The 21,220-nt window shown below is 38.4% G+C and overlaps 1 protein-coding gene across 13 annotated transcripts in view; it reads left to right on the forward strand.

The window, feature by feature from the left end:
* Positions 1-21,220, forward strand: part of DPYD (dihydropyrimidine dehydrogenase) — a 381,364-nt gene that overhangs the window by 90,959 nt on the left and 269,185 nt on the right. For 10 of the 13 annotated variants that reach the window (XM_064515868.1, XM_064515869.1, XM_064515871.1 and 7 more), the window contains one exon: positions 17,365-17,452. The exons of the other annotated variants lie outside the window; for them this stretch is intronic. In XM_064515868.1, the coding sequence (XP_064371938.1) occupies positions 17,365-17,452 (88 nt within the window). Of the gene's footprint in view, positions 1-17,364; positions 17,453-21,220 lie in introns of those variants that run through there. 13 annotated transcript variants of the gene reach the window in all.

The following is a 21,220-nucleotide window of genomic DNA, read 5'->3' on the forward strand; positions in this document are numbered from 1 at the left end:
TCACAGGCTGTATCATGGTAGCCTATGAAACCTGAGGCATGAAGCTGCTGGAAGTCATCAGATGTGTTCATCAACCCCTAATGCTCCTAGGTTAGGAAACAGCAACACTAATCGCACAGCTTCTGGGCCAGGGATGCAGGACTAATTGTGGTGTTACTAATCACCAGTAGCATGGGTTTTTGCATAGAGAGAAGAGACACTTCTGATTCCTAGGCCTTCTCAAATGTCTCTCTGTGATTTGTGTCCGTGTGGGGAATGCAGTATTTGGGTCTTTGTGGAGTAGTCTTTACATAAATCATTTTAAACTTTTTTCTGTAATTGTTTTCAAATAGCTGTGTAAAAGAATTGCCAAAAGGCAGACATCTGCTCATCTGTAGCAAAAGAAACTATCTACCAAAAGAGAATATTTAAATCCTTCTAGCAGGTTTTTGAAAATGCAGTGCCTTTGGGAAATGGGAAAAGTACACTTTTTCAGTTGCATTACATTTACAGTCCTGGGATTTCTATATTTGTTGTGAGTCTAACGATTTCAGCGTATACAGAGGAGTAGAATGCCACCTATTTGAGAACAAGTGATTTATCAAACCATGGTAAATCAACAGATTAATGTTTTTATTAATCCATCCTAAAATTCCTCTAAGCTGCATTGCTCTGAAAAAAACATTTCTTTTAATATTTTCCAGACAGCACTTAGCTGCTGAGCCATCCCAGAAAATGTCTTGATTTTTATGCCATTAGCTTCAACATGTGAGGAAATGTGACATGTACTTTCTTTTATATAATCTTCTTAAAATGATGTTATAATTCTTCTGCACTTACGTTGTAAGGTTAAAACCTAAAATGCAAGTTTTTTTCATGCCTTCCTGGTGGCAACAAATGTTTGTCTTATTGTTGCAAATGAAGATCAGCTGATCAGGATCAATTTCCAACCATGCCTTATTGACCTTAATAGTCTAGTACCTTTTCTGTATTTAGTCAGTAAATAATTTTTCCCTAATATCCATCCGTCTAAAAGTCCATGCAACAATTTTAGAAATCAAACCCTTTTTAAAAATGTGTTCATGTTCGTATTTGAAAATTCTAGTATATAATACCTATTTATTTAAAACCCTTTGGATACTGTTATCTTAGAGTCCTACCCTAATTTTGGAGTGACAGGAGTTTAAATTATAAGAAAAAAATACTACTTGAATATTTGTGTCACTTCTGTAATCCTAAATGCCTTGAGAGATATGTGAACTCTTAAATTCTGTAAAGTTTGCTTATCTCTGTGGGACACCTAAACCACAGATTGATAAACAGACATAAATTTGCCATTTTTAAAGGCCATAATTCAGCATGCTAGAAGAAATTGCAAAGATAGTCTAAGCCTATTAGGTCATCTAGTCTGGTCTTCTGCCCATGTAACTTTACAGAAACCCTGGTTAGTGAGACTTTAAAGGCTGAACGGCTATTTTATACCTCCTATCAGATGGTCTGCATGTAGGGGTTTTTCTCCATTCATTTTTTAACCATTCAGCTCCTTTCAGATATACAGAAAGTGAGCCTTGATATTACCAGTACTGTCTCCATAAGTTTTGGTAAAACAACCAACCCCTCCCGCCCCCCCCTTAAATTATGTATTGGTTTCATGTAAGTATCACCTGTCTGGTGAGTGACTTTTGGCTCTGTCAGCATTTACTGACATCATACTGTGAATCAGGTAACATTCTGCACAGTGAAGGTGATTATAGCAAAGTCTAGATATGTAATATGTATGTAGTCTTAATGAGTTACCGTGTTTACTTTTAGTAAACAAATAAGTTTACATTTTTAACTGTCTGCTATTGAACTGTTACTTATAGCTTTAAACTCGGTATCATGAATGCAACATTGATTTGCTGTGTAATTTGAAAAGGGTTCCTGATTTTGCTCTGTGCTGACCTCTGTAGTTTGCCTATATGATTTCTGTTATTGTGCCATAAAGCTTTTCTGTTTGTAGAGGGGATACTTTTTTCAATCTTTGCTTTTTGAATAAACTTAAGATAGAAATGTAAAGCCAAATAATTCCCCTTAACAGCAAAGCATAAAAGAAAATGCAATTTTTTTAGATGTTTATAGATTATAAACAAGGCTATATTATTTTCTTATGGCTAAAAATGTGTAAATGATATGCAGCTTAAGTTAGATGAAAAATAGCAAGCATATATACTTTTTTCTGGATCTTGATGGCTGAACATGTTTACAGTGTCACTTATTAAGGTGTCTTGGACAAAATCCTTTATTTGCAAAAGAAGATGGAAGACTGTATACATGCAATTTATAGAGAAAATATTAAATTGCAATATTATCTTCTGGATTCTAGTAGTTTCCCCAGCAGCACATCATTCTGAAATATGTAGCTGCTTTAATTTTAGGATGAGGAAGAGGAGTGAGGACACTGCAGCTCCTCCTACTAATTTGGGTCCCAGGAACTTACTTCTGGAAGACTTGTGTTAGGCTGATTTAGCAAATCACTTACGGGTTTTAATTATAAGCAAATGCATGGTCCAGCTGAGGGTCAGTAGGACTACAGGCATATTAAAATACAGCACAGTTACACTCTAGTTCACTACTAGATTGCTTAGCATCTGGCAGGACTGAGCCTTTACTGAGGGTGCTCTGGCTAAGAGTTACAGAACTGAGGGTGCTCTGGCTAAGAGTTACAGCACTTGGAAAAAGCTGGTTGACTGGGATCAGTAACTGATCTCCTAGGTGGGAAGAAGCATCTTTATCAGGTTTGCTGGGGAAATGTGATTGAACTCTAAGTTGTTTCTGGAGTCCCTGACTGTTGTATCATCCAAAAAGGTTTTTTCTTTCTCTAAGTCTGAAAATGAGGAAAACTAAAACTTTTTGAAACTCTTATTTCAGATGCAGAGTACAGTGAGGTATTTTATCTGCTTCAGAATATGCTCAATGTAGGGTCAAATCTTAATATGATGCAAGCAGTGGTTAACACACCTAATTTTCAGCAAGGCCTGCACAGGCCTCCTTACTATTATCCTCTTCCCCTTCCCTGTGTCCCGTGCCCCTCTTTAACAGCCCGATGGTATGGGAAGTGGTGGAAGGGCGTTGTGCATGCACAAGGAGCAGGGACACGTGCCTTGGGAGTGGCCAGGTTCTGGAGCGACGTGATCTCCTCTGCTCTCTAGCCCAATTAGCAAGATGGTAAAGAGGGAGCCAAAGAATTATTCAGAGCTCAGATCCTAAGAGTAAGGGAAACATTAGCTTATCCTGTTGTTACTGCCTTTTCCAAAACTACTTCACCGCAAAGATTCTTTGCGAAAATCACTATTACATTAATTTTGGTGGTGGTGTTGACATGCCGAAATTGCAAGACTGATAAGCATTAGCTCCATTGGTCTAATTCTTAGTCTCTGTGGCAATATAGTAAGGAAAATCATTTTTTTATATGAGTAGCTCTTCACTGAGAAAATTTTCTTAAATTTTCAATGCATGCATTTTAGTTACATTAGACTTTATTATAGTTCATTTGGATATTATTTATGTACATTAATATTAAATATTTGTTTTAAATATTTTTGGCATAAATAAATGGTAGATGTGAGCTGCTGTTGCTAATGATTTATTGTACAGGATACTATTTGTATACTGGGCATAGATGATGAAGGTATTCTGGAAGCAAAAAATGTTTGTGACTTAACTTGTAAAGTGCGGGTTTTTTTGTTGTTTTTTTTCCTGCAATGAGCCCAAAGGAGCTTCATTGTCATTAAGATAAACACACAACAGGTGTTTCATATTTTGAAAAGGTAATTTACAGAGGATAAAGATCATGCCACATAAAAAATAGTTTCTTCTCTCCTAAAAAGACTAGAAATAATCCTTGACATAAGTCAAAAAGTCTGTAACACTCCTGGGAGAGCAGTCCAGGTGAAAGAAGATTATTGTGTACAGGGCAAGCTATAATAAAAACTGTCAGTTCTGTCAACCCGTTCTGTCTAAGGTCTATAGAGGATTAAAAGGATATTGAACATCATGTAACAGCTGTCTCCTATGTGAAGGGGACCACTACTGTGGTGAACATAAATGTACCGGTTTAGAAGGCTCCATAAGGCTAGGTGTGGCTGGGCCACAAGTGGTTGGTTTGGCAGATGAAGTGCTGCTTTCAAGGACTTGCAAGAGTGCAGTCTGAGTTCTAGCTAAATAGTATCGAAGTCTCGATGACAAGTGTTTGCTTGCTTAACATAGTATGTTAAAAAATCAAGTTTGGCATAATGAGCAGTGAACTAGATTGTATCTATAGGATGTTGAGACAAAATTAATATGTGTTGTCTAAATGTAATCATTGTTTGAGAGAAGTTACAAATTAACTTTTATCCTTTTTGATTTTTTTTTGTTTTTGTAATCTCGTCTGAAGTTTTGAATAGAAATGTTATCGATGGTAAAATGTCTTTCAATGATATTGAGTTTTTCTAGGACAGTTTGATAAATGTAGAATACTGATTAATGCTTTTGAAAAAGTAGCAATGTCAAAATGCTTAAAATAGCAAAAATGGAAAAAATGCTTAGGATGAATATTGCTGTGATGAGTATCTAATGTTTAAAATTCTTCTGTTGAAGTAGAGTTCTTTCAGTTCTGAAGTGAATGGGAGGAAATAGTCTAGCCAGTGTATCTTTTACTCAGATGGTGCAGTTCTTTTTTTTCTGGCAAGCGTGATGTATGGGAAATGCATATCCATCCAGATTATGGCATGGACCTCTTATTTACAGAGTATGTTAGCCCTCAAAACTTCAGTTAAAGACTTTGACAGATGCAGCACCTGCTATTACCTAAACACTCACGCGCCGGCGGGGACCCACTGTGACCTCCTGTGTCCGTCCCCCTGGTCACCTCTCCGAAGGGCCTGTTAGGGAGCGAGTGTCGTGTGTGGTGAAAAGCGAAGTGGAGACGGGGAAGGTGGGAGGGAGGAGAGGTGCTGGGCTGAAGTTGAGCCTGGAGGAAGGAGAGGAAAGGTGTTTTCTAAGCAGCTGTTTAATTGGTTATGTTGTCTTTGTTTCACAATGCTCGAATCAGTGATTAAAGTTTATGTTAATTGGCAATAAATTAAATTAAGTAATTACCCAAGCTGAGGCTATGTTGCCTGCGACAGAGGGAGAGAGTTGGTGAAAGGTATTCAATATAGATTCCGGTACTGGTGATGTTAAAATAAATGTGTTAACTAATATTATTGATTTGGATTTGGGCTTCATATAGCATAGCTACTAATAGAAATGTAAACCGTTCATTTGATTTGCTCCTTCACAAATGCAGTTTGCGAGAGAGCATAACATGGTTGGAATGACTTGCATTATATATAAAAAGCAATTTGTTTGATTTCTGATACATCAAAAGGATACTGCAGCTTTTCTGATTTGGCATGCACTGATGTACGTGCTTTGTGCTACAACATGCTGTAAGCTATACTGCTTTTCTGTTTTTAATTAACTGTAATTTATATAGCAGTTTTATTCTGAAACATTGCAAATTGGGGAAATACAATTAAAGTAATGATATATAAGCTATATAAAATGAAGTGGGTGAAAGGCAGTAGTCTTTGAGGCTATATTGCAATATGGTAAGTGAAAAATCCTGTGTCCCAGTAAAATGACAGGAGGAATTTAAGAGCGAGCAGAATGTAATTACCCATGGCAGAGTGACTCAGAGCGGGCTTCTCCCCGTGGCAGGGTGCTCAGAGTGCTACCTCTGAACTGACTGCAGATCTCTGCCTGGCTACACCCTAACCACTGAGCAAGGATTTAAAAGGAAATCCCAACAATCTGCTTTTCTTCTGGTAGCCACTGTTTCCACCTGTTTGATCACAAACTGAGAGTGCATGGTCCTGAGCGTGCAGAAGAAAGGTTGCTGGGCAGAGGCAGTTTTAGTAGAAGAACCTACCAGAAATGGAGCTTCTGGAGGACTGGCCTGTGGATAGTAGGAAATCAGAAGGTGCACTGCAAAGCAACTAGTTCAACCCTCATGCACTACTGACAGCAGTACCTGCTGGCAGGTGTTGGGTCATACTTTTTGTTATCAACACTTTTCATTAAAATGGAGGAGCACTGAAAAATGATAAAATGTTGTAAGACAGAAGTGGAGAGGTGAATGAAGGGGGAGGGGGGGGGAAACTACAGAAAGTAGGAAGACAGCCAGACGGGTGCAAAGGAGAGGGGAGAGTTCCTGCACTCAAGGGCGATTCAGAAGTAGAAATAAAGTGGCGAAAAGAGAATTATGGTCATGTAGAGAGCCAGAGAAGAAAGAGGAAAGATGAGTCATTGATGAATGGAATCATTTGGCATCTATCTCCATATGATTCAGTAGCTCTTAGGTGTCCGAAAATAACCTTGTCTGTAAGTCCATTATTCTGCACTAGAGTAGGAGGGCTTTGTGTCTGAAGACTAACTTTCAACTCTGAGCAGCTCTTCCTTTCAATCAAAAACACCTCCCTTACATCTCCTGTAGCAGCCAGCAGGAATGTCATGTCTGTCTCTGATTCTGCAGAGTGCCTCTATTTAAAATTCGTTTCCTCTGGCCATCTTAGTTCACACATAGAAAAGCCCTTCCATTTCCTATGGGTCTGCAGAAGTCTCAGAGGATCCTCAGGTGGCCAAAGGTGACAGTGATGTGGGAGTCTTTCCTTATTTCTTTAGATATGAAATAGTATTGCCAACTTGCATGATACTGAATGTTTTTCTTAAAGTCCTGTTTCATGTTATTTTCTGAGTATTGCAGGCACTACGTGCTTACTATTCTTAAAATGATTTATTCCTTTTATTGAAAGAATAAGTTACAAGATTGCAACTGTCAATAGTCATATATGTACAAACCAAACTTCCCATTACCTTCTACGAATTCCTCTTTCTTGCAGTCTCTGCACCTTCCTCTGAGCTTCATACATGTTTATGTGTTTTTCCTTATAATGTTTTGTTTTCTTCATGAAGGTGAGTTCTGTCTTGCTGTGCCCAAAGGTAGCTAGTAAATGGCTCAAGTTAAGGGCATGCATTAACTACCAATCTGTCTTGGTCAGTTAGGCCTCACAGTCTTCCCAAGATGCTGATCTGCAAATCTACTTCTTTATAATAATCACTGCTGGGGAGAACTTTCATCTCTTGCTGCTGTTTGTCTGTCTTTGACTGCTTTTTGGTCCTTTTGTGGCGTATTTCCTTCTTATTTTTCAGCTTCAGATGAGATGTGGCTTTTTCCTGTGCTTCTGATTCTGGCCTTGACACCTTCTAAGAGTGTTAGGTACCTTCTGCTGCTTTGTGTTTGCTATGGTTTCTTTGATAAGCTTTTTGCTAGCGGATGTGATTGGTGCCCCACTTCAGCTTGTATCATTGTCTGTTGACATGTTGTGTTTACTTTTAATGGTTAGACCAACACCAGCTTGCCTTGGCATACATGTGGTAGGTACTGGCAGTGTTATTGCAGTGGGCTATCTGCGTATCTTAGCTCTCCTGTAGTGGAATCTGCGTACTTACCAGGTCCTCTCCACTGTTTTACAGAAGTCACAGAAAACATTCTCATTTCTCCAAGACATCAGTCTCTCCGTGAGCTACTCTTTAGCCCTTGAGAGGGGCATTTGCTGTAACTCAGCACTGCCAGACTGGGATTCCCTTCCTCCCTGCTTTGCTTCTGCTGTCAGTTTTTTGGCTCTTTCCCTTGTTCTGCCTGTGCTGAAGAGAAGGTGGTTTGTGATCGTATTACAATTTTGTGTGAAATTCTTTAAATTCTCCTGTATGATTTTTTTTGTCTCTTCCTGAATTTAATGTATCACACAGTGTTACAGTCTAGCCAAAGAATACCCAAGAACTATCTTCCAAAAACTGGAGCAATGAACTACTCTGAACATGTATAACTCTTGTCTTTGAAAGTTATCAAGTCTGTTCTGACCTTGGTTTGCCTGGGATATTATGAGACTGTGGAGTCTTGTGCTGTTAATTATTATTTCTGCATATGCTTGCTATTCCATGTATGATCTCCATTAGGCATTTGTGCCTGTCTAGTATATCTCAGTCATGCTTTTATGGCCAGGTGTGAATTATGTATCAGTGTCCTGGTGTCATTCTTAAATTGTCTGGGATTATGATCGTGGCCTCTTTTTGAGGAGGAGAAAGAAAACACTGGGATAAGTCATCTTTAACCTCCTATGAAAAGGGAAGTTCATACTGGACTTGCTTCATGCAATCTGGCTCTCCATTATATTACTTCTAGTATTCCATCCTGTGTAAATTGCCTGGAAATGTGAAGAAAACATAAGGAAATGATGAGAGGCAACAGACGTGTTGCAACACCAGAAACGGTGACTAGGTATTTGGAAGAAAATTTTTGTAAAGGAGGGTGGTCAGATACAGCAGCAGATTGCCCATAGAGGTTGTGGAATGTTAGAAATATTTGAATATCTAGAGATATTGAAAACTTCACAGATATGACTCTGAGCAGCCTGATCTAGCTTTGAGATTGGCCTGGCTTTGAGAGGAGTGAGTTGGAACAGATGACCTCAAGAGGCCATCTACTTCTGGATGATCATCCGCTGATCTGGACAGTCATCCCCCTCCCGCCTGAATTTGCTGTGTTTGTATGTTTGTTATGTGCTTATAGACCCTCCCTCCTCTTCCACCGTGTCAGCTACCTTGTTCTGTGGAATGTACATCCTGCTCAGGATATCAGTTTCCAACAAGGGGATAAGAACTCATTTTCAATCAAATTCAAAAAAATTCTGTTCACTTTTAGTTTAGAAAAATACTGCTTTCTTCTCTGAGTGGTTGGAAAATATTTTAAAGGGAAATACTTGCATTTTTATGTTGGAAGTTGGGTGGTAGTGCAGAGAGAAGCCTTAGCCCCCATCTCTTGCATTCGGAATCTCTCTGCTTTTCCAGTACATCACTGCAGCTTCTCTCCAGCTCCCCTGAACTGGTATGCAGGTTCTAAGGAGCTGGAAGGGAGTTGCAATCTTATGCTACACTGGGAATGCAGTCGGTGTCATTGGCATAACCAAGGGTAGGAGATTAAGGATGATGAGTTAGCAAAAATAACCTCTCCCGGTGAATCTCTGTCAGTAATTGCACAGTGCACAGGTGAGAAAGAAACATGTAATGTCTCTATGGTAAGCTCATTAATGGCATTGGTAACACTCAGCAAATACTTACAGATCCCCACTGGACGACAACAGTTTTCAGCTTAGCTATTATGGTGAACCTAGAACCAGAAATATTTTCTGGTTCACATTGCATATACTTAAGGGTTTAAATTGAGTTCTGGCTCAGGAATTATTATCTGGCTCTCCTGGGCAGTGCTTTACACTGTGGCCTTGGTATCCCAAAAATGTGCTTTGTAGTTACTGAAGTCCACATGGCAATGCTTTTCAGGATGCTTTAATGGCTTTTGATCAGACAGTATGTTCATTTTCTGTCCAGAGATGATTGTTCCATTCCACAGAGCACAGCCAGCAGCTTCTCTGTGTGAACACACTCCCCTCTGTGTTTGTCCACAGGAAGGTACCCAGGGTGGCTGCTTCAGCACAGTGCCATTTCTAACCTATCTCTTGTTGCATCATTGTACATATAAATGTTTATAGTTCTTCAGGACAGTGTCTCATTAGTAGTTTTCTTTACTCTTTCAGTGCCTGTCAGTCACCGTACTCATCCTGCATCTTGTCACTTCTTACAGTTTTTCAGGGTCTGTAGGGAATCTGTTTTCCGTGGAGTCAACTTGTTTTTACATAGCTTGATATTCCATTCTTGGCACTTGCTCAGAAGCCATAATATGATGTCTTGATTCGGTATTACTTCTTCCTTGGCCTCAGCTAGTTTTGATGCTTCTAAGTCCTCTAGTTCATTCGAGAGGATTGCGGCTTCAGGACTCTTAAGACCCCTAGGTCTGACCCCCAGCCACACACCTAGGTATTTCTTCCAAGTGAGGCCTAGGCAGCTGTTTGCTGATTGGCTCCCCTGGCAAAACACACCAGAGAATTCTTGACATCACTGTTGGTGATGTCAAAGCCATTATGAGCAATAATTAAAAAATTACTTTGTTAGTGACCTCCTAAATGGTTTCAGATTGACACTGACCCTCAGATGATGAGTGTTTTGCCCTGCCCCTGAGTGCTTCTCCCATTCGTTGTCTCCGCTGGCACTAATGTACAGGTGTGTGTTGCAGCAGTCTTGTGGGCCATGCAGGGGTATGTTTTAAGATTATGCTTTGCATCTAGCCACCCACTGCCTTGGAATATGTCCCTGTATTTTCCTAGAACACTGTACATGGCTAATGGTGATTGTTTTGGCCCCTGCTATGTGGAGGATGGTGTTATACTGCAGTGAAATTCCTGTCTGGCACAGCTCTGCTGCTCAGCAGAGAATTGTTGTCTTGCATGTCAACAATTACATAAAAAAAAAAGTCGGTTGTTTTGCAGGTTCCTTATCAATAGTCTGTATTTGTCCACTGACTTCCAATGAGTTTTCTCATACACCAACATGAATTGGTTGCATTTGCCTCATTGTTCTGTTTATCACTGTTACTGGTATTATTTTGCACCTGGTTCTGCTATCCAGCTGGGACAGAATCAGTCGTTGATCTGATAGCATAATGAGAAATATGGCCGTTGAAAGGTTGGCAGACAGTCTCTGTGGTGTGCGCCACCAGTGAAAGTTTCTAAAACTTGCACAGCTGTGCCAGAGGCAGCATCCTCTTCAGCAGAAGTGATCGTGTACCTCGTCACTGCACGTGTTATTGTGTGGGGGTTTTTTTTTTCCTTCTTCAGCTAATTGCAGATTTGGAAGTAAAAGGGCTCTTTTTTGTATGGTTCCATTGCATTGCCCGTAGGCTGGGCATTTCTCTTTCCAGGATTACATATCCAGGACCATGATAACTGCTTTCCTGGCTAGTCTGTGTTCATTGCCTTTTGTACAGGTTCAAATACTCTGTGTCTTCACAGGAATTTCTTCAGGATTATCTCTGTTTCCCCTAGAGACCAAAATTATGTATTCATAGTTGGCTCTAACTAAATATTATTTTGCCTTCAGTGTTCCAGAGTTCTCAGACCTGCATTATAAATATCAATTCTTTTTCTTTTTGATTCTGAATAAAAAAAGGTATTTCCCTAAGTCTTATTTGTCTCTGGTACTCATCAAACCCTTATATCAGCTGTTATTGTGTTTTGGACTTTAAACCTGGCAACAAAATCTCCCTGTTGCTTTCTAATCTTTTTCTCAATTTTTGTTCCCCCCCATGAAATGCAAAGAAAAGGAAGACAAAAGGGCTTGGTTTCTGGCGGGCGGGAAGTATTGGTTTTGGTTTTTATCTTTATTCTCCATGGTACACAGATTGGCTGCTGCTTCCAGGCTTCTACAGTGGTCTTTGAGGGATTTCGCTTTTATTTTTCCCAGTGGCCCAAAGAATCTCTGCTGCCTCTCTTCATGTGAGAAGCTATACATCTGTTCTCTTTTCCCATGCTTTTCTCCTGATTTTTCACTTGCCTGACTCCATTATGTTTTATGTACCTTGTACCGGGTGATAATGTCAGAAGACTCCATGCTTCTAAAAATAAACAGGCCTTGGAAATTTGCTCCTGGTATGTGATACAGACTCAGAGAACAAAATCAAACTTGGGTGTTTCGTAAACACAGTGTATGACCTGTAGTTAATGGCCTTAGAGTGGCTGGAAGTTCAGTTATGAAAAAGCAGAAAGGAAGACAGCCCTGCCAGAAGCAAGGTTCTGGAGGACATCTACAAACAAAGGTAAATTGCAGTCCTAATGCAAAGAATGAATGATGCCAATCATCATTTTTCCACCTCCATTTTTCTCACTAGCAAAACTTTTTTTTTTTTTTATTAATGTTAGTCATGAAATCTAACAAGGCAACAGTTCTGGGTAGTGCAGTTTTGTATGTGTTCTCTCTGTAATATCTCAAAATAAATATGAGTTAAGGCACAGAAGTTACAATGTCATTGACATAAGGATTCTGCAAGTTTTGAAGGCCTTCTGTTGTCTGACACCAGCTCAGCCATTCCGCATTTCTTTGAACTAATCTTCACTCTCTGCTCTTAAAGCATCCTTGTTTGAGCACAGACCCAAAGAGTAGTCTTCCATCGTAAATAATGGCAGCAGCAGGTCTTTTTTTTGCAGGTGCAGCAGTAGGTTCCCATCAGTTCATTTCCAGTGCAGTAAGGGATCTTTCTCCTGACATCTCTTTTTACATGAGTGTGTGCATGTCCAAATCTCTGTTCAGGGTTGTCCATGACCCTGTTTAGGTACAGTAAGAGCAAATGGGGAGAAAGGAACCTAATACCTACAGGATTGTCCATGAACAGTTAAAGGATTGAACCTCAAGAGAAAAACGGAAGTGGTTGTCTTCCCTTATGTCACCCCAGACAATGGGAATGGAGGTCCCTCATGTTCAGCCTGGGAGCTATTTACAAAACTGAAATGATAGATCTATTTCTCCCTTACTCTTGGCTTTTTTGTTCCACTGTTTACTGTCCAGAGCTCAGAGTTTAGAGAGTGGTACAACAGACTTGGAACCAAGAAGAATCTTGCCGTGAAAACTGCTATTATCAGTCTCTAGTGTGAATTGGTCTCCAGGCTACTGGATGATGTCACTCTACCATTCTCTTAAAAATGACTGACCCAAGTCTTGGCCAATGTACACTGGAACACGGTTACAGGACCTGTGTTAGACTCTCCTATTTTGTGTTACGTGGGCTATTTCTGGATAAAGTTTTAGAAAGTTCTATGAATAGTAGAGCTAGAAGCCTTTTTTTTAAATGATTTTTTTTTATGTTCTGCAGAAACCCACATAAATGGATTAGGATTTAATCTGCTTCTAAACCTCTGCCAACAGTAACCAAGATAAAGTTTATTTGGCCTATTTTGTGATATATGAAAATTTGCTAGGTTATCAGCAATGATCCATTGTGGAATATTACTTCAGATTATCTGTTTCACCCCTGGCCTTTCAGCATACAAGTAATTGCACTTCAGATAGTGTTATTGCCAGTTAGACAGACAGTTGTTCACTGCAATTTTACGTAATGAAAAAGCTAAATTGCCCTTCTTTGTTTAGAAGCAAGGATGTGTTAAGAGCTAGTCTGCTTCCAGAAATGAGGCTATCTGTTGGTCAAATATTTTTACATTAATACTTCAAAATATTTCAACAATTAGTGAAAATTATTTACTGAAAATTAGTCTTGGCTGTACCTACCTTCTCTTTCCTCTGTGCACAAAAATACACAACTGTTTTCTTATATCTTTTGTTCCAGAAACTTGTTACTTTTTTCTCTTCCTTTTTTCCTCATTTACATCTCTTCTTTTTTTTTTTATGTCTAGCTATACTTCATGGTTCTCTTGCATCCTTTTTCCCAAAGGATAGTATTTGTTCCAGAAATTTACTGCTTATTTTTCTATTCCCTTTTTCTTATTTATTGCCTTGAAAAAAAGATCACTGTTCCTGAAATGCCTTTTTTTTTAATTAATAATCTACTGCTCTCTCTGTTTTGGCTTGGGGTTTATACTTTAATACCTACACTATTAGAGGTAGCTTGAATGAGTTTCTGTTTGTGCATGTTCGTACACAATTTTAGGTGCTTATTTTGTACAGAGAAAATTGACAGGTACAGGCCTGAGAGCTGATAAGGTTGGATACTGCATAAGTACCTCCTTTACATGTGTAACTTAGTGGCTGAAAGAGATTCACAAGCAGGTTCACCTTAAGCATTAAATAGCTTCATTGTTACAATATTTAAAAATTAAAAGTTAAAAGTAAGTTCACTGGGGATACGTATGTATAAGTTAGCACTGTTCAGTAAGGTAGGTAGCATTTGAGTTTAGATGTGTGGAAAATGTGAATTTCTGTCATTGTATAGTCACAGGCATGTCTATAAAGCTCTGCCAAATGGTAATTTTGCATAAATATTTATATAAATATGCTATACTTAGAGTTTGTGGAAGTTTTATATTTAACTTCACTTATCATTTTACAATAACTGTGAGCTGAACCAACAGCGAAGTGCTTCCAAAATGGAAAATTTCATTCAGTGTCTTTGAGTTCTCCAAGTTGGTGTTGAATGGTACAAAGACTACAGTGTTACTTCTTGTGTGGAAACGAATTGTGTCTGAGGTGAATACACTATTTTTAAGACCCAGTATAGCTTATATATTTCTAAAGGTAGTGCTGTTCCATTAACAAATAGGGGTACAAATGATAATAGGGCTCTGATAAGTGAAAGCTTTTTTTTTTTATTTATTTTAACTGAAGTAGATTCTGCGATAACTAGTCTCAGTAATCGGTGTAGGTCTGACTGTGTCTAATGCTCTGCATTTTTATGTCATTCAAGAATAGTATGACCGTTTAAAACTTGGTTGTTTCATTTTGTACTTTTTAGTAGTGAGCATGTAGCTTCTTGTTTAAACTTAATGGGAGCTAACAGGTGAATTAAATTTAATCTAAATTACTGGTTTGTTTACTGTACAGCTTGAACTAAACACTTAGTAATGGAATAGCCTGGAAAAATGAAAGATGGCAAAGGAAAAAGGAAAGATAAAGAAGTGTAATTAATTTTTCTTCATATGGGAACATGTATGTGGCATTGAAGCTGATAATAATTGCAGGGATATTCCCTTAAGCTCAGAATTTTCTGTGCGATTTTTCAGAGGATCAGTCACTTGCAGCAATTTCTGTAATAACTTTCTGGTGGACAGTTCTACTATTTTATTTATTCTTTTTGCCTAGCTCACCAGAATGCAATACCTTTGCTCCTTGGTACAGTAAATGCACTCTGCAATATCTATTATGGTATGGTCAAAGGATAATTTATTGTCACATAGAAAAATAGGTCAACACTAATGTCACTTGATAATCAACCCCCCAAGTTTAATAAAACACCTCACCAGCGTGCATTCTGCACAGTGCTTGATGTTTTATTAGGACTACAGTACCTTACAGTACGTAGCTATAGTGGGAGTGTAATTACTGAGCTGTCAGGGTGATAAGTGGGATTAATGGCAGCCTGATGCACTTTAGTCTGCAGAGCGCTCAGAGAATCGGAAGATGGTATTATTATAAGAGAAAGTCTGGACTGGCATATTCATGGCACCCTTCCCACCTCCCCAAAAGCTCCCATTCAAGTTTGCGTTGTTCTCGCTCATTAATAGCTGACATTTTCAACAGCTGTTATTTGTGAACCAGCTCAAAAATCAAAAGAGAAATAATTTGCTAAAGATGCTTAATACCCACAACTGATAATCTGTATGCTGCTTATCCTGTGAGATGCCTTTCCAGTCAGTTTTGACATGAGATTGTTGTACATCTAATCTGTAGAAATGTATTTTATGTTCAGTGCAATACTTTCAGTCTTGGCTACAGAATTATTACATTTTAAAAGAAACTACATTCAGGAAAGTGGGAAGGAAAAAGTCATAATAGAATTGTTGTCTTTTTTAAACATGTGATTTTTCATTTCTGTTATTTCCTCACTGCTACACAGCCAAAACAATCATCTAAGCCCTGTCAGTGTCATATCTCGTCTAACGTATCTCCTTTTTTCTGGCCTCTCATACTAAAACTTTGCTGTCTTTCAATCTGCTTAGAAGGCTAAGGGCATCCTCTTGACTCAGTGCTCTGGCCACATCAGCCCGTTGAGGTCCCCCTTGCCCTTTTTAAGATATTTATGACATCTACCTAGCACTATTCACTGAGACAGAAGTATAGTTAACTGCCACAGCTAAACCTGTTAGTGCTTATCTGCCGGAGCTCTCTGACGTCTGGCTAGTTGAGCTAGTAACCTACCATGGTATTGAACCTGCATTTGGCTCTGTCGAGTTTCCCAGTCTTTGGTGCCCATGAGACCTGTTTTCCTTTAAATATTTCCTTGGGGACACTTTCCCCACGAATAGCTCTGTGAGGAAATCCAAACAGCCGCTACCAAATGTGCCTCAAATTCAGCTGCAATATTGCTGGTGCCACAGTGTCTGCAATACCCAGCTAGATGATAATAAATAGGAGGATGAAAGCTAATTAATCTTTTATTAAACTGCTTTTGCCTTCTGTCTTATTCTACACTTAATTAAAAAAAAACCAAAAGCAATGCATGTGACTGACAAAGTTAGACCACTTCTTTACTGCTATTTTCAGGTGTGTTTGTTCCATTTAATGTACTCTTCATTTCTTTGTGTGTTTTGTCCGTAGGCCTCTTGCAGCCAGGTTGATCACTCTTCTGTGTTTGGAAATATTCCATCCCAGTCAGTTCCACAGTGGTATTTACTAGTACTAGGTAGCAACAATTAGGGTGGACTCGTTAGACTTGCATAAATAGTGGTGCTTAGATAGTACATTAAAAATATTATTTCATTTTCCATATCTGAAAATTGTTAAAACTATAACTTGCGTAAATTCTGTACATTGGTAAAATTATACTGAAAGAGCAGCTAGAATAATTTCATGAATTCCGAGATAGTGAGCACTGTGGCATTTGTGTGATAATCACTGTTATGTTAAAAAAAAAAATAAAATCCTCAGCTGTTTTTTACCTTGTTTGGTTTGTTTGTTGTAAACTGCATATACTAACCCTTAGGGCTTAGTCCTTAAATGGGACTTGTACAAGTAACTTAGACCAGTACACTCACATGGATGACTATGCAGGAACAGATAAATCTTTGTTCCTTATAATCTGTGTTATTATTATACAATAAAATATGTCATTAGGGATGAGAAGGGGGTATTACATATTTCCATAGGGATCATGCATAGATGTACTGAACTGTTTTAAAAGGTCATAGGCACGTTGCATAGGAAATGCATAGGAAAGAGACGCCAAAATTTACCGGCTATTCTTATTCTTTTGCACATGCAGTACAAAATAATTTCTTACTCTGTGGAAGTATTGTTGAATTTTGTATGTCTGATTGTCCAACAACCAAAACTTAATACTTAGTGATGCTTCTACAACTTAAAGAATTCAGATTCATAGCAGTGGTGATTTTTCAAATGTGAAAATGAAATGGTCAAAAGTTTAGCGATCTTGGAATGCAGGGGAAAAACTGCCTTTATGTAATTAGACACTGTTTCTTAATACTTGTGTGTGGGTAGCCACAGTTCTGACTGTACCTTGTTTCCTTCCTTTATAAAATGAAGTCAACAAAACCAATTAAGGTGTTGCGCTTAATTGAATAATGATGTTGAGCTTAATTCAACAATGGTCATGCAGCACTTTGAGATTATTTAACTAGACATTTTATGGAAAAGCTCTGTATTATTCCTTTGTGGCTTATCTTCTGTCATGTGCACTTGAGAAACCATATAGTATTGGCAGCATTTGTACTCTGTGTCTCCTTGACGCACTTTCTTTTATTCCTGTAGATGCTTAAAGTGTGCAGATGCCCCGTGTCAGAAGAGTTGCCCAACTAATCTGGACGTCAAGTCATTTATCACAAGTATTGCAAACAAGGTAAAATCAGGCTTGCGATAGTACATGAAAGCAGAGAACAGCAATTGTTTGCATTTCTCATTGTATAATTGCATTACAAGGTTTATCTTTGTAAAGTCTTATAAAACAGTGTTTGCAACAGGTGTTTTAAGATTCAACAGATTGATTTTTAATTATTGCTTTTTCATGCTAGCACATTATGCTGCTCCATGCTAGTACAGAGGGTGTATATTGCAAATCTATTTTTTGTTTCTTTTTCCATAAAGCTTTTGCTTTTGATGGTTTTTAAAATCTAGTGGTATTGAAAAATACTGAACATTACGATGTCATTATTTCACTTTGTTGTTACATGACTGGGGTAATATACTTACAAAACTTTTTTCCATTAAGGGATTTTTTTTTGGCAAGTGATTATAGTTTAAATTTGCTTTGGGTTGAAATTTGGCCTGAAGGTGCTCATGTCAAGGAATGTTTTCTCATTGTTAAGGTTCATTTTAGAAGGCTCTCGTTCATGCAAATGTGGTCTGTCACTTAGACTAATAAAATATTATAGGGATAAATTGAACCCATGTTTTTGGAGCTACTGTACCTTTTCTTCTCTTAACAGGTGGTTATATTATAATGACAATGAAATCTTAACCTGCTTCTTACATGTGGTTTTACAAATGACTTTTAACAGTAAGCAATATGAATAAAGAAAGTTGACTGCAAAGTTGATATGACAAGATTAATTGCACTGTCTGGGATAGTCTAAACATGACTGGATATTGATCGCCCCTTACCTTGTAAAACGTATTTCCCATCTGTTGAATCATTAGCTACAGTTTGATTTATTTATCTGTATGAGCCCAACCAGACTCATGATCTGCTGGGGATGATATGAAGATTTTCTGTCTGTTTTTTGCCTTAGCATGCATCAAAGTTAAAAGGCATCTGATAGAGCCCATGCAGGTAAAGCTGGAGGAAAGTGGGCAACAGCAGCACTACTGCATGCAAGTTAACAGTTATGTTGCTTTTATTACACGGTCTGTATTGGGTGGAGAAGATGCCAGTAAATTCTGCACCTTAACTAGAAACATTAGGATAAAAGGAGATACTAAGATACATGTATCAATTATAACATAACTATGTGTTGATGTGGTTTACAGTGGTTGGCATCATGCCCAGCATCTGCATAAAGACTGTTTTCTTACATAATCTGTATCCTGTCAGTGCAGCACTGCTTTTCATGAGTGTAGGCATCTGTTTCCAACCATACTATACTACTTTGTGGCATATTGCTTCTTATTACCTCTTCCAGGCATTGTGAAGCAGAACTGAACAGAGAAGGTACAAAGCAGCAATGAAACTGCTAGTCTCCATCTCTTAATTGTGCTGTAGTTTGTTTAGGAAACCTAAAGTAAATTTTATGAAAGTATTTTACCAAAATGGCCTGTGTTTATTAAGTGTTACTTATGCTACTGCCTTGGATAGGATAGGGTGACAACTGTTGTTAAGGAAAGGAAAAGGGCCTGATTATAGAAACATGGAAGCTGGGAGTAAGGAAGAAGAGAAGGTGGACTGAAGGCTGCAAAAGAAAATGTCAAAACTGACACCAAAAGTGTCCTGGAATGAGACGTTTGGTGGGTCTTTTAGACTCTGATAGCCTTAGAAATATGCTTTTGCAAGTTGGCAGAAAGAGTAAGTCATTTTAACAGCTGATTCATTCTGAATTCTGGGAATCCATTACAGAGGGAGAGAAGATTAAGGTGGGGTGACTGCAGAGCTTTGAGAGCTGTATTTTGACAAAGATATACTGGAATAATGTTAGGAATCTGCTTTAAAGTTGTGAAGTGAAATCTTTGTCCTGCTGAAGCCAATGGATACACTCTTAGAGATTTTAATAGGGCCAGATTTTACCTGTCAGTCGGAGAGGTGGGTCACAGCCTATAGTGTTTGGGCTGTTTGATGTTAACTCATTTAAAGTATCTTGGAAGCTGCAGATACTAGGTAAGATCCTGGTTTTGCCCTGAGCAAGTGACCTCATCGGTTGCTATTTTATCAGGAAATCCTGCTTTAGAAAAGAATTGCCGTATACTGCTATTCTCTCAGGAGCATTAACATTCCTTAGGGGAAAACCTAAGTATCTCAGATTACTGACATACAGTTATAGGCTCGCTTTTAGCACCCTGTCTATCCATAGCTTCAGTATCAATTCTGAAACTGTAGTTTCTATAAAAGGTAGAGTAAGGTTTTGGTAACTGCTTTTCTTCATGTTGATGCTTGATAATCACACAGACTGAAGGACACATTGACGTGTGGGCAGCCTTAAAAAAAGCCAGTAGTCAGTTTCTGCTAGCCAAGATGTTAAGACAGGAAACTGTATGCCTAAAATCAGCATTACATCCAGTTCCAAGAGCGAGTTTGCATACAGTCTTACCCTTTGCTTTCTCTCCTTATCCTGTTGGAGGAAATCTAATGTTGCATAGTTATGGGAGCATTTCTCTGCAACATCTCTAATGCTGATGACTTAAAAAAAAAAAAAACCCAAAAAACAAACAACAACAACCAAAAACCCCATCACATCAGAAGTGAGGAAAAACCCCAAACCAGAAATACTTAGCAAATAGCTGAAATCGTGGGCTAGGCAACGAGGCTAGGATATCTTCCTTTTCTGTAGCTTCACTGTCAATGGCTGCACCTCCTTCAATTCATGTACTGACCGACTTCTCAGAGAAATAACACTCCTCAGAGGGAACTCGGCCTTGATTTGATGGCTGTGGTTTGCTAGGCTGAATTTTCCTTCTGATGAATTCATTTGTGGTGCCTTTGCTAGAAAACGTTTCCATTACAACATAACAAATCCTGTTCTTTAGGAGCCATTACATAAATTCTTCCTGTTTTCTTTATTAATAGGATGTTTTTGTAGGTATGTGTATGTACTGCTGTTTTTTATACTGCCTCTGCATTTTGAAGCCCCTTGCTTTCTACCAAGTGAGATATACAGACATAAGATGGAAATTGCGAGGGAGATGCAGAAAGTTAAGTGATTCACTTGACGTCATGACCCTTAGCAGTGTCTGTGCGACAGCCCAGCCATAACACCTATTACTGCAGTGTCCTCTCCCCTGTTTCATTCTGCTGCTGGGGTGTTTGAGATGCCTGTATCATATGCTTTCAGAGCTGACAGAAGACAAGAACAATGTATTTTTGAAAACCACACTGAAATTTCAAAGCTGCTCTCTTGAAAGTTTTTAATGAAACCGGTGATTTTCTGCATTTGTTATGCAACAGTTTAAAGTATTTTTCTAAACTTTTAATAAGATAATCATTTAGACTTTTAATAAAATAATCATTCAGATAGCATTCAGCAGTGTGCTTGCTGAATATTTTTAGATCATTATTTCATAAAAGCATACTTTGCACTGTTAAGGTTTTGTTAAATGTCATTGAAAATACTTTTAAATGAAAAAAGTTTTGTTGTTTTCACCTTGTAAATAAACTTCTATTTTTAATCCAACAGTTTATGAATACATCTGTTAGCTTCTAGACAAAATAAATAGATGAAGTGTAGAAGATTCAGGTATTTGATGTGGTTTACGTTTTTGAGGTCAATAAATCCAGGACATCTGCAGATGCTTTCTAGGCTTATTCAAGTCCCTCTCCCACTTCCAAATCTTTCTTCATCATTCCCTTGAAGAACTCTCTTCAGCAGGTTACACTTCTACTTGTTCTGAGAAGATCCCGTTCGCTAACTTCCTTGTCCTCCCTACTCCCTAAGTAGTAAGCAGTATGGCATTCAGATATTTA

The sequence above is a fragment of the Dromaius novaehollandiae genome, chromosome 8 (assembly GCF_036370855.1).
Source record: "Dromaius novaehollandiae isolate bDroNov1 chromosome 8, bDroNov1.hap1, whole genome shotgun sequence".
NCBI lineage: Eukaryota > Metazoa > Chordata > Aves > Casuariiformes > Dromaiidae > Dromaius > Dromaius novaehollandiae.